Genomic DNA, 13,453 nt, shown 5'->3' on the forward strand with positions numbered 1-13,453 from the left:
ACTAGAAATTGAAAAGCAAGAGATATGACTGCGGTTATAGACACAGCTATGGGGCCCCACTCAGGTGATAAGCTCTGAGAGAGCAGGCCCCAATCTTGGGCTTCTCTGTGTTTTCCCCAACATGGTGCCTTGGCCACAGATGTTTGACAGGTGTACTCAGAAGCAGCTGGATGGAATTAAACACCTGTAAGATCAAATTTCATGGAAACATGTGCCTTCTCTTCATTACATTAGATTAGTTCACAGTCACATTCCTGGGGCAGGACCAAGGACTGGGATGAGGGCCCTTGTATATATTTCAGCCTGTTGGGCCTGATGACCTGCAAAGTTGGTTCAGATTTGTGTCTGCCATCATGGGAGGCTGGGCAGCTATGCGCCAAGAGGGTCAGTCATTCACACCGAAAGGCAAGGAGGTCTAATGGGTAAGCAGCAGGCTAAAAACTGAGTGACCTGGGCTGTGCCCACTGGCCCTCATGACCTTGATTCATCCCTCTCTTGTCCCTTTTTTCTTGCCTCAGGTTCTGTGTTGAAGCAGGAATAAGCAAAGTGGTCCTCATCCTATCTGAGGGAAATCAGACTTTTCAGAACAGAAAGCCTCCCTAGCTCCAAATCTCAATTTATTAACAAGCAAACGGTGGCCCAGGCACTATCTGCATCCAGGTTTCCTGGCTCTTTCAAAGGTTCTCCACGGTGAGAAGGTTCAAACTTCACCGTGAAGATTCGTTCTTGACCCAAAGACAGAGAGCAATGCTGAAGGTGCCCATGGCCACTGTGAGGTTGGCAGTGGAAAATAAGGCGGCCAGCGCTCCAGGGCTCCTCCTGGTGGCGTCACCCCTGCCCCAAGGAAGGAAACAACTTTGCAGAAAAGGGATGTGGAATCTTGCCAGAGAAAGGGCAAGATTCCATGTCCCTTTTCCCCTTAGCACAGACTCTGCTAGAACAGAGCCACCCCCGTGCCCAACACGCTTGGGAAAGTATCCACGATGCCTTCCCATCCTTTGACTGGTATGTCTGTGAATCATTTCCAAATTACTCACGGGTCCCTCTCTGTCTCCTTCCACACTCAGCTCTTCTACACCTCACCACAGAGGCTGACCTCAAAAGCAATGGCAGGATCCCAGGAGTAAAAGATCGTGGGCTCCCCCTTAATGTGTCTCTGGGTCATGGCTACCACCATCCCCTCAAGCTTCCATGACTCCTTCTGAGTTCCTCCAGGGCCTCTGAAGGTGACAACACTTAGTCTGAGATATGAAAGTGGATGAATCATGAGATGACAGGAAAACGGATACACACTGCAACCAGGTGGGAGTGGGGAGAACAAAATAGTTTCGTATCAATTCAAGCAAAGATTCCCAAATCTTTTAACTAAAACCCTGATTGTTCATGCTGGGTTGTAAGAAATATGCAGATAAAAAAGGGCAAAAATGGGGCCAGACTATCACCCCACAAAGCCAGCATCGACGGGCTGGGAACGGTGTTGCTGTTTCAACGAACCACATGGCAGTTGCCCTCCCCTCCGCACTGTGTTTGCTGGTGCCGCCAGAAGACCAGACCCGGAGAGAAACAAGTCCACGGACATGGGAGCAGCACGAACACTCACGCCACTTGATCCCAGCTAACAGGCAGCTGACAAGGCCAGACCAAACTGATAGGAACTGGGAAGATGAATTCTGTCAGTGTTTTCTGGAAAGTTAGCTGAGGATGACAAATAAGTCATTCTGAGGCTCAAGGGCAAAAGCAAACTGTACAATATTGATTTTTGTTGTTGTTCTAACACGCCCCTATCAGAAACAGGACATAGCCGCACATCAGCTCCTGGTCTCTGTAAGGAATCGCTGCCTCACAAGGTACAAACTTTTATGTGTGAAGTGGTCTAGCTTAGCCATCGCTCATGGTCTGTGGACACTTGAGCTAATTATAGTCAAGCCAAGCAGGACAGTAACGGTCATCATCTCCCCGGCCAGGCGAGGTGCTCAGGCCTTACTTACCTTATTTAGTACGTGCGATCACCTGGAGTGATACTATCTTTCCACTTTACAGATGAGGAAACTCAGCCAAGGCTTGGGAGAATGAGGACAGCTCGCCCAAAGAGCAAACACACTAGCAAGCAGCAAGGCTGGCGTCCAACCCAACACTGGGCTTCCCACCCTAGCAGAACCCACACCGCGTGGCTATCCAGCCTTTCCATTTCTCAGCAGGAGAAAGTCAAGCAACGTGGGACTCATGGCAAGAAAGCAGGGAGGGAGGGGTCTGAACTCCATCTATACATACCCATCCTGCCGGGATGTACCTCCCAAGGCCACGTTGTAAGGGTCACTTTGTCGTCTAGATGTCTCCTAGTCACTGGCTTCCAAAACCTGTTTCTCAGGGTCTTAGGATTCAGTCAAGGTTTGGGGGAGGCCGCCCTTTAGGGACAAGGCAAGGGCCACGGAGGAAGCTGAGAGGGTGTAATTCTGGCCCCAAATCCTCCCTTGAACTGAATCTGATGCATCATTTTATACACTGAAGTGCTGTTTAGGAATGGCTTGTGGAGAGAAAAACAGTGCAGAGTTCTCGGCTCTTCTGCAAGTTTGGAAAGCATTGCTCTGGCCAAGGAACTTCTACAGGACACAGGTCCCCCAGGCCCCAGTCCAGCCCTGAGCACCTAAGGACATTGATGACAACTCGTGGATGACCGAGGGGGCTGCTTCCTGCCTGGCCACTGCTCTCTTCTGCCCCTCATCTGGATAACCGGCTGTGACCCTGGACTTGACGAAGATACCGGTAGTACAGCCAGGGGGTTATGCGTTAAGCTTACCTGGCACAGCAGCTGCCATGGAATCTGTAGAAATACAGGAATGGAAAGTCCGGGACGCTGAAGAGGTCACCTGAGGGTCACAGCAAGGGTGAGACAATGGCCCCCACACACCCTGCCCCCAGTTGCCCCGGGACACACAAGTGAGGTCTTTAGCACAGTAGCCATCGGAGCATTGAGCCGCCCGGCACTGAATTCCCTCTGCCATCCCCAGTGTTTCTGTGTTAATGGCTTAAATCGTCTTAAAATAAGAGCATGATGATCGTTAACACCCGTTTAGCATGAGTCTGCCCTGTGCGGGCCCATATGCTAAAGGCTCTACGTACGACATCTCTTTCAGTCCTTGCAATAACTCTCTGGTGTTCCAGGCTCCCCATTCAGTGGTGGTCAGAGAAGTTAAGGATGTGTCTAGGACTGCACAACTCTTGAACTGGGAAGCCGGAACATGCACCCAGTCACTCCAAACCCTAGTCTTTCCTCATCACCTGGTGGCCATCCCTGCCCAAGGCAGAGTGTAGGACGAAAAGAATCTTAAAAAAAAAAAAAAAAAAAAATTTGTTCTATTCTTTTCTGCTTTATGTCTAAAAAAAGATTGGGAATGCATGCCTCTGACATCTTTTTCTCATTCTGTGTTTAATTATTGCACAGACGGTGGAGGGGCCAGACCAACCGTGCTTACTCATTCGGGTTTAAGGTCCAAAGGGTACATTTATTTCTAGTGAAGTAAGTTCATTCTTTTAGTTCCACTTGGTGCAAGAGGAAATAATCACACATATTGGCCGCCTCCCTCTCTGGAATGTGAACTTGGTCACAAACAAGAAGTCAGGAGATTAAAAAAGCAGAAAGCCTTCCAAAAATGTCCAGAGAAAAGGAATTAGGTCTTTCCACAGCAGAGAGCCTCATCCTCCCGAATCTGGAGTTTCTGAGACTCGAGAGGAGCCAGACCTTCAGACACCCAGGCCTCGGTCTGTCGCTCAGATCTGGATGGAGCGGAGCAAGAAAGGCGATCTTCCGAACGACAGAGAGCGTTAGGTGCTCAGTGTAACAACTCAGAGACAGTCATTCGTTCACTGCTGCACTTAAATCGAGAGTTTCAGAACAAGACACAAGGGGCTGCTACACTTCCTTAGAGACCAAACCGATTTCAAATAATTTAGCTACTGCTTAGGAAGGAAAGTCCTGAATTCCATTTCCCTAGAGGGTCTTTTTTGTTTTTGTTTTCTATCACGACTATGGTTTTGTTTTGTCTCATTTGTACATATGTGTGTGTGCTTAATGACAGAGGGGAGGGTCTCCTGGGATCCGGTTTTCGTGCAGCCCAACAAGAGGTTCAGAGCACTCGCTTTCTTCCTGCCAGGACTCCCCGAAGGCTTCCACGGTCCCCCTGGCTGGTGCTGGTGGAGGGGCTTTGCAAATGACATCATCAGGCTCAGGGCGTGAAGCATGATTTCTGTGGGGGTCCTTTTCAGCGCAGAAGCTACAGCGAGGCAATTGGAGGCACCCCAGCCCCAGAGGGCGGCCAGAGCATCCTCGTGCAGGCGGGCAAAGCGACAGTCCATGCAGGGCTTCGCTCTGTCTCTCTGGCAGCTGTGGTTCTTGGCCCCCTTCCAGCTTCCCTTTCAGTGTGAGGGACATGGCAGTGCAGTCGTGTGGTGATGAGGAAGGGCAGAGGGGAGATAAGCTAAGTGCAGGGCCTCAAGGATCCTCGGGCGCTGCTCCTCCCCGCTCCTAGGCTCCCATCAGCACGGGGCTCGCAGCGCACTGGCAGCCTGCCCAGCCCCTACTCCCCTCATACCCACGGGCATTAGGACTATACCCAGCCTTGGCTGAGCGCTACTGAACCAGTGGCACCTGAAAGCACCCAACTCCTCTCGCTTCCTCTGCAGAAAATGCTCCCCTTTCCAATTGGCTCTGCTGGTCCTTAATTTCAAATGTGCCCCAAATGCTTCCCCTCTGATGCCGTCAGCCTGGCTCCTCCTTTCCCCCAGTTCTTCAACAAGCAGGAGACACGCCACCTCCACCCGGCAGAGGTTAATGACCGTGCTACAGAGGGCCCTGACGATGAGGCAGTGTGGGGCTGGCCAGGCCAAACTTGAGACAACGACCTCCAGGGACCTGGAAAATTGGTAAAGGTGCTCAAAAGACAACGCCCCTGCACCAGCTATCGTAGAAGGCACAATTTCAGCATAAATTACACAGCATATTCGTTTCAGGTGGACAGATAGTGACCAAACACTTCCAGACACTGCCCGGTGCTCGTCACGGCATGACCCTGTGCTTTTGCGGGCCACGGTTAAAACTCTGCTGACTTCGGACTGAGGGAGTGAATCCGGTTTCTCTGATGATCAGAGCATGAAACAGCCACAGGGAAAAGTGTGGCCCCATCTTACCACATTCAAAACTAACAGATATTTGAACATCAAGAGAACTTCCTCTCACCAGATTTTAGCCCTGGGAACCGGCAGGAAAACGGAAGGTCGGGACCAAGAAGTAATCAGCGCTACTTGCTTTGTCTCACACATAAGCAACAGGCACACCAGGCAGCAAGGTCATTTCCGGGTCCGGTTCCTGTGGGTCTCTCTGCTCTCTGGGCCCTTGAAATCCTCCCTCTTGAACACGCAACAGAGGGGGCCTGATACAAAGACGAAATGCAACTTTCAAACAGAAGAATGTCTCTTCTCCACTAGTGCTTAAAATGGTCCAAGGGGAAGCAAAGTTCTTGAAGCCTCTGCATGAATCATGAGGTTGAATGACAGGAGGGGAAGGTGGATTCCATCCACCAAGGAGTAAACACAGTACCCGAAGGGGGCAATGTGGCAGGGTCTGCACTCCAGATAAGGAAAACCATCTACCTGATCCCCACCACTGCCTCTCGGTGCACTCGCAAGGCTGGGACCCACAGGGCCATATCTGCAACTACAGAAGCACTTCTCTTTCCAGGCACTCGGGAATGAGTGAGAAGGGCAGCTCGATCAAGGGCACTATCAAGAGACCATGCAGACTAGCTAAAATAAGACTAAACACCAAATATTAGTGACAATGTGGAAGAACTGGAACTCTCCGACACTGCTGAGTAGGAGTGTAAAATGGTAGAAACACTTCAGAAAACTGGCACTCTCTTAAAAGTTAAATGTACATCTATTCTAAGACACAGAAATTCTATTCCTAGGTATTTATCCAAGAGACATGAAAACATAAGTCCACAAAAAAGTCTTGTATAAGAACGTCCGTGGGGGGAAGGCACCTGGCTGGCGCAGTCGGGAGAGCGTGTGAGTTGATCTCAGGGTTGTAGGTTCAAGTCCCACGTTGGGTGTACAGATTACTTAAAAATAAAATCTTTAAAAAGAAATTGAAACAAGAATGTTCATGGAAGCTTTATTCATAATAGCCAAAAACTGGAAACCATGCAAGCGGGCCTCAGCAGGCGGATGGATAAACAAAAGGCGTGATGGTCACACACTAGCGCCCTCCTCAGTAATAAGAGGGAATCAGTTAGTGAAACGTACACAACCTAGATAAATCTCAGAATGCTACACTGAAGAAAGAGCCAGACACAAAGGAACACTCTCTATGTGTTTCCATTTATATGAGGCTCCGGGATAAACAGAAATCAGATCCGTGGTGGCTTGGATGGTGGTAATGAGGAAGGGGCAGGAGGAAACTTTCTATAGTGACAGAAATGCTCTATGTCTTCATGGGAGGGAAGCTACACAGGTGTATACCTTTGTCAAAGTTGACTGACATAAGACAGGTGCATTTCATATACATAAATTATACCTCAGTATTTTTTTGAGAGAGACAGTGTGCACATGCAAGCGGGGGTGGGGTGGGGCACAGGAAGAGGTAGAAAGAGAATCTGAAGCTGACTCCATGCTCAGTGTGGAGCCTGACACAGAACTCCATCTCACGACCCTGAGATCATGACCTGAGCTGAAACAAGAGTTGGACACTTAACCAGCTAAGCCACCCTGGTGCCCCTATAACCTCAATTTTTTAATGCTTCAAAAGTACTACTAAATAATTAAGATACAAGTGAAAAAAAGAGGTGAAAAGAAATGGAAAGGAACGAAGCCCTGCTTTAAAATATTAGCAACTGTGGGGCACCTGGCTGGCTCAGAGCATGTAACTCCTGATCTCGGCGTTGTAAATTTGAACCCCACATTGGGTGTAGAGATTACTTAAATAAATAAAACATTTTTTATTTAAACATTTTATTTAAACATTTTTAAAAAATAAAAGTGCCGCCAACTGTTAACAGATCCTTTGTAAAAACACTGCACCCCCCCCCCCCAAAACAACAACAACAAAACACTGCACCCACGAGCCCTGAGGACTTACTGTGTCTTAACTGGTGCAGGTGTGGGGACTCAGGGATATGCTTTCCCTGATACTCAGGCCCTGCCAGGGACATTTTAGATGGAAAGTGTAATAAGCAAGTGGGAAAGAATAAAGGATTGCTCTAACTTAAAAACAGGCTAGACTACCCATGGGTCCAATGAGAAATGTAACAAATTAGAAGGAACTAGAGCTGTTCCATCTCAGCAGTCCTTGAATACTTCTGGAGATGAGAGATTCTCCTCCAGTGTTTTATTTGCTTAAACTTTGTAATCAGTTGTATACTGTTATGAGAAAACCTTATCAGGACCCATCAAAGAGTTAAGGGTAATTGACCTAGGTTTATAAAGCTGAGAAAATGGACTCCCCAGTATTCTTCTAGATTCTGAGCTTCCATCATCTCAAATTTCTACCTTAATTATCTATCTGCCTTAGTGATCCACTTTACCCAACAAATACAACCATTTTACTGCTCCTGAGCGCTTTTTGAAGCAAAAAGCCACTGCTTCCAGTTGCTCAGGTTGTGCACTGCACAGCCCCAAAGCAGAGCACTATTTAGCTAGACCATGATTGTTATGTGGCAGCCCTGAGAGTTTCTAAAAGTTAAAGTTTATCAAAATCTAGACAGTCTCTTTTCATGTGGATTTCACAAGTAGCTTCCCTATTCTAGTCAGGATTGTTTTGCTACTCAACATTCCTGATCCAAGCAAGCCCATAAGGACCAGCCCGTTGATAATAAGGTTTCGAGTCAGTGGCACCCCACTGATCAGAGGCAAAAAGAAAAACACTGATATACATCTTTAAGGCCACTTGGCATACAATTTCTAGAAGTTCTAAGAAAGCAACAAACAGGATCACAGTGACCACACGCAGAGCATCTTCATACACAAAGAAGTAGGTTAAATTTTACAGTGTTTCCTTGGGATGCTCGTGGGTTAGAAGCTGGACTGGGTGGTGGGATAGATGGAAATCTTCAGCTTCTTCTGGAAGGCAGCCACCAGCTTGTACAGAATCCCATGCCCACCTTCACCAGGGCCTCCAATGGACCCTGCTATTGAGGCCTGAAGGCCTCCTGAACCCTACAGCTTTGGGGCATCCTTTCACTGGGGAGCCTCAGCCACCTACAGCAAGAGACCAAGCAAGAGGCCAAGACCACCTCGTCTGTTGCCACCAGAGTCACAGCCGGTCTTAAAGGCCAGCAATATCCTTCTCAGGAGCCCGGCTTTCTTTACCTGGCCTCTTCAGAGACAATCCCCTCAGCCGCCTGAAAACTGCAACACAGCAAACCTGCACCCAGGAGTCCCTCTGGAGAAGTGTGCCCGGTCTCTCTGAGGAATCCCACAGGATTTACAACTTCCTGAGCTGCCCACCACAGACCCATCAATCATTCACCAGACAAGTGATCAAAGCCTGCAGAAGGAACGGGACTAAGCATCTGATGTCCATTGCTTTTTTTTTTTTTTTAATATAATCTGGAGGAAAATTAATCTTTGTAAATACCTTTTTCTGGTATAACTGAGTTTCAAACAGGTTCTCAAAATAAGAGTGATTTGTTTTTTAGCCCCTATACTTTTTTTTTTTTTTTTTTTTTGAGAGAGAGAGAAAGAGTGAAGAGGGAGCAGAGAGAGAGAAGGAAAGAGAGAATCTTAAGCAGGCTCCACGTTCAGCTTGGAGGGCAATGCAGAACTCAATCTCACAACTCTGTGATCATGACCTGAGCCAAAATCAAAAATCAGATCCCTAACCAACAAGCCACACAGGAGCCCCATAACCCCCATACATTTTTAAAAAATTCAGTGGTTTGGGGGCACCTGGGTGGCTCAGTTGTTGAGCAGCTGCCTTCGGCTCAGGTCATGATCTCAGGGTCCTAGGATCGAGCCCCCCACCAGGCTCCCTGCTCAGCGGCAAGCCTGCTTCTCCCTCTCCCACCCTACTGCTTGTTCTTTCTCGCACTGTGTCTCTGTCAAATAAAGAAATAAAATCTTTTTTAAAAATTCAGTAGTTTTTAGCATATTATCCAAGTTGTACAACTATCACCACTACCGAATTCCAGAACATTTCATCACCTCAAAAAGAATCCAGGGCCTGTCTTAAATTACTCTTCTGCCCAGGCCACTCTACGACCATAGGCTGTTGACCACTTTGTGTGCCCAGAGAGTATATTCTTGCACTAACCTAAAAGTTTAGCAGTAACTCAAGGTGAAATGTGGGAATGCTGGCCAAACTGTATAAACTATTACTAGCATCCCTGTGCTCAGAAACTGGTAGACAAACGCCCCTCAAACCAAGAGAAGCCTGGGTGGCTCAGTCGGTTAAGTGTCTGATTCTTGCTTTCCGTTCAGGTTGTGATCTCAGGGTTGTGAGTTCAAGCCCCATGCTGGGCTCTGTGTTGAGCCTGGAGCCTGCTTAAGATTCTCTTTCTCCTTCTCCCTCTGCTCCCTGGCCCCTCACATGTGTGCATGCACAGACATTCTCTCTCAAAAACAGAACAAAGTAAAAACAAAATCCAAGAGAAGCTCTCACAGGAAATTTTAAAAAATTGTACTTAAGTATTCACTCACTCAGGAGACTTTCTAATAAACCCCAGGATCCATGAAAAAAGAAGCATTTAAAAAGAAAAACCTGGGAGAAGGGTCAGGATCTAAATTCCAGTCTCTCTCGGCTACTCGCCTCCCCTGCTCCACCTTGGCCACATCCCTTAACGGCTCTGGGCTTCAAGTTCCCAATTTGCAAAAGGAGGTGGCAACGCGGATAATCACGAAGACTCCTTCCAGCTCTGAGAATCGTGAGTAAAAAATGAACGAGCATCACCTCTTAGTTGAAAGGCAGAGTGATTTCTTTAGGTAAGAATTAGTCACCCAAGTCCACCACGAATTCCACAGGGAGCAAATGAGCATGCAGCTTGAGGAGAACCAGCGAACTTTCCAAACAAAGGCTTTGACCAAAACTGCTTTGCAAGGAGGAGGGAGCTGCGGGGGCTCGTGAGTATCTCTTGGATGCCAACCTCCTGACGGCATGAAAGAATGACAGGAGGCACGCGCCAAGGCATAGAAGCTGTGGCACAGGTGAGGGGAAATGGGTAGGGTTCACACCATGGGTTTCATATGATTTTTGTTTTGCCAAGGATAGGTTTTCAACACGAGTGTGCAGAGGGCACTCAACAGCAAACTTCATAGTCGGGAGACAGCCCCAGGCTGTTGGAATGGGCAGAAAACAGCAGGTGTGCATCACAGTGGGAAAGTATGGAATAAGGCTCTGAGAAAAGAAATTCGAGGTATCCTCATGAGACATGGGTTCAGGTGGGTCAGATACGACCAAGAAACACTGCGTCGCTACTGACAGTTTCCTTGGGAGACTAGTTCAAATAATCTGAAACAGCTCAAGGCACCAGCAGAAAGCTGTCATCGTTTTGGGCACAACGGGAGCTAGAAAGGGCTTTAGAAATAAGTCAGTTCACCTTTCTCATTTTAACTGAGACTCTGAGGGCTTGGGAAATGCCTTAAGCCCAGCAAATGGCCAACAAACATGGGTTGAAGGAGCCTGACTGATGAAATGTGCATTTCCAGCCATACCGCCCGCGGATACTATTTCGTGACATTTGGCATCAACTTCAAAACCTTTCAGAGTAAAAAACTGCAATGGAACAGAGTATTGCAGGCGATTCCTGAATCCGGGAAACAATTGTAAAATAATCAAGGCAGCCAACACGGCAAAGGTAAGCTTTAAAATTTGACTTCCTTCATCTACAATGATGAATATCGTATGATCGCATATGATAAAAATGTACAAAAGGATGTCAGTCAGCAGTAGGGTGAATCTGAACTTTTCCACCAAATCCTTTCCCACTAGGACTGAGGCAATTCTGGATATTTGAAGAAGAAACTTTAGAAAAAGAGAAGGTGAGCAATAGTTTATCCAGCAGATAACAAGCCTGTCTGGAGAGCTGCGGCCGCACCAGATGAAAACACAGAGGACAAAATTCAAGAAGGGGTAAGAATAAATTCATGGGCGATGAACCCACAAGGGGTCATTGAGACCAGTTTCCAGCACGTGGGCCATGCCTAACCCTGGGGCTCCCATCCTAGTAGGCAAACCACGCTCTCTCACAGAATCTCCCTCAGAGATACGACCGGGTCACAGCACTGGGTTGAATGGGCCATAGAAAATAAACTGACTTACCTGTGGGATGAGACGCAAGTCCCAGAAGCACCACGCTGAAAACGGAAGAGCAGAGCATTAAGAAGTCTTCCCCCAGCACCGAGAAAACAGCAACACACATTTCCGCCCATTCTGCTCATAAACAGTGAAATCTGTCTAAAAGCTGATTATCTGCAGAGAATGGTCTCACTCATCAGTGAGAGGGTGAGATCCCCTGAGATGCCTCGGGTTTGGGCAAGGGGGCTGACCGTACCCCGTGATGGGCCGAGGACTCACACCCTACTCCGAGGCCAGCAGTGCGGCCTTATTACCACGCTCACCTAATCTGCCAAGAGTATGTGTAAGCTCAACAAAGCAGACTCTGAATTACAGATTGGCTGCAACTGAAAAACTAGCTGTTGAGCATGAGAGATGTGCGTTTACCATAAAATTAGTTCTGTAGAAAGGAGGCTAGATTTCCCACAGAATGATCCATCCCACCCTCCATGTGCCTAGAAACTACCTGGACTGATGGGCAATAGAAGCCAAAAAGGATGAAGAGGAAGAGGAGTGTTCCTCTGATACTGGCCCTATTGGTCCTTGGTATTCTCCCATCTTCCTCTCTGGAAGCTTCTCCCATCTCCCAGGAAGCACCCACCCACTGCACCTTCACACTGCCCCAGGTCACCCCGGGGTCACCTTCTTCCATCACGATTCCATGCTGCTCGGCTGGCTATCTGGTTAGAGGTTAGGAATACAACTTTTTATCCAAGGATAGGAGGGAATTTTTAAAAATTTTAATGCCAGATAGCCTACGCTGGTCCTTATGCCGACTGGACATCAGAATAGCCAACACCCTGGCTAGGCTCTCTAACGGCAAGATCCGAGCATCAGCTATTTTCCTCCATTATACCCCCAGGTGCGCTCAAGGGCACCAGGTGGAGAACCATCAAAGTCTCTAGTTGGTGACATCGTAGGCAGTGTGGAGGACAGTCTGAACAGGGAAGCCACTGTTCTTGTGACAGCGCTGCCCCCTCCCTACCCTGGGGTTAACTCCTTGCACCATTTCAGTTTTTCTCAATTTCTTCCTTTGCTCTGCCCCTAAAGTGCAGGTTCTCTGATGGCTCAGAGGAGGGGCGCCACGCGAAGAGGCAGGAGGAGAGGAGGGTCAGGAGAAAGGCAGTGAGAATGTTGGGTCATTCAGAAGTTGTGGGTTTGTAGACAGGCCTTACACGTAGCTGCAAAAAACACATACACTACAACAAGACTAGAGACGTTCTGCCCTTCGCTGGCCATCTCTTCTTTCTTTGGCAAACACGGACCCTGTACATACATACTCCGTTATCTCACTGGATCCCCTTTTGGTTAGAACTCCTATAGCAGGACAGAGGAGGCCCCTTTCCATCCCCAAGTAACTCCCAGGGCTTGCTCTGGTATCCCAAATCCCATCACTGGCATCATCCCAAAGGGTGTCCCCAAAATAAAATATTAGGGGACAAAAGTAAGAAGAAATAATTAAATGAAAGAGTTGATCCTCTCATTCCTGTTGGAGTTTGGCAAATCTCCTGGCATACCACTCCTAATTCCTACACTGTGACCTCCTATGGGAAAGAACCACATTTTATTCCTTCTGGATCCCAAGTGCCTAGCAGGACGAGACATATGGCAGGCACTGCGTATGTTTTTGAAATTGTAGTTAATCACCTTAGGAGTATTTATGGTGGGCATAGGTTATACCTTGAAGCTCCCTATATTTCTAAGACTATATGTGACATGTAAACCCTAAGAAGAAATTATACGCCTATAAAAGGCATATCATGGGAGGGGGCTATGGACATTGGGGTGGGTAAGTGCTATCGTGAGTGCTGTGAAGTGTGTAAACCTGGCGATTCACAGACCCTGGGGATAAAAACACATTATATGTTTATAAAAAAAAAAAATTTGGAAGGGGAGGAGAACCATAAGAGACTATGGACTCTGAAAAACAACCTGAGGGTTTTGAAGGGTCAGGGGTGGGAGGTTGGGGGAACAGGTGGTGGGTAATGGGGAGGGCACGTTTTGCATGGAGCACTGGGTGTTGTGCAAAAAGAATGAATACTGTTACACTGAAAAAATAAATAAAATGGAAAAAAAAAATAAAAATAAATAAAAATTAAAAGAATTACAAAAAAAAAGGCATATCATGAC

General features: G+C 47.6%; 1 protein-coding gene across 3 annotated transcripts in view; it reads right to left on the reverse strand.

Annotated features, from left to right (window-relative positions):
* Window positions 1-13,453, reverse strand: part of TMEM241 (transmembrane protein 241) — a 110,239-nt gene that overhangs the window by 42,189 nt on the left and 54,597 nt on the right. Inside the window, exons 11-13 of one of the 3 annotated variants that reach the window (XM_046026080.1) lie at window positions 11,309-11,343; window positions 2,798-2,867; window positions 757-1,220 (exon numbers count right to left, since the gene is read on the reverse strand). In XM_046026080.1, coding sequence (XP_045882036.1) covers window positions 1,073-1,220; window positions 2,798-2,867; window positions 11,309-11,343 — 253 coding nt within the window. In that variant the 3' untranslated portion in view covers window positions 757-1,072. Of the gene's footprint in view, window positions 1-756; window positions 1,221-1,606; window positions 1,696-2,797; window positions 2,868-11,308; window positions 11,344-13,453 lie in introns of those variants that run through there. The other 2 variants (XM_046026081.1, XM_046026079.1) reach the window with 2 other exon arrangements.

This window comes from Meles meles, chromosome 12 (genome assembly GCF_922984935.1).
Source record: "Meles meles chromosome 12, mMelMel3.1 paternal haplotype, whole genome shotgun sequence".
NCBI lineage: Eukaryota > Metazoa > Chordata > Mammalia > Carnivora > Mustelidae > Meles > Meles meles.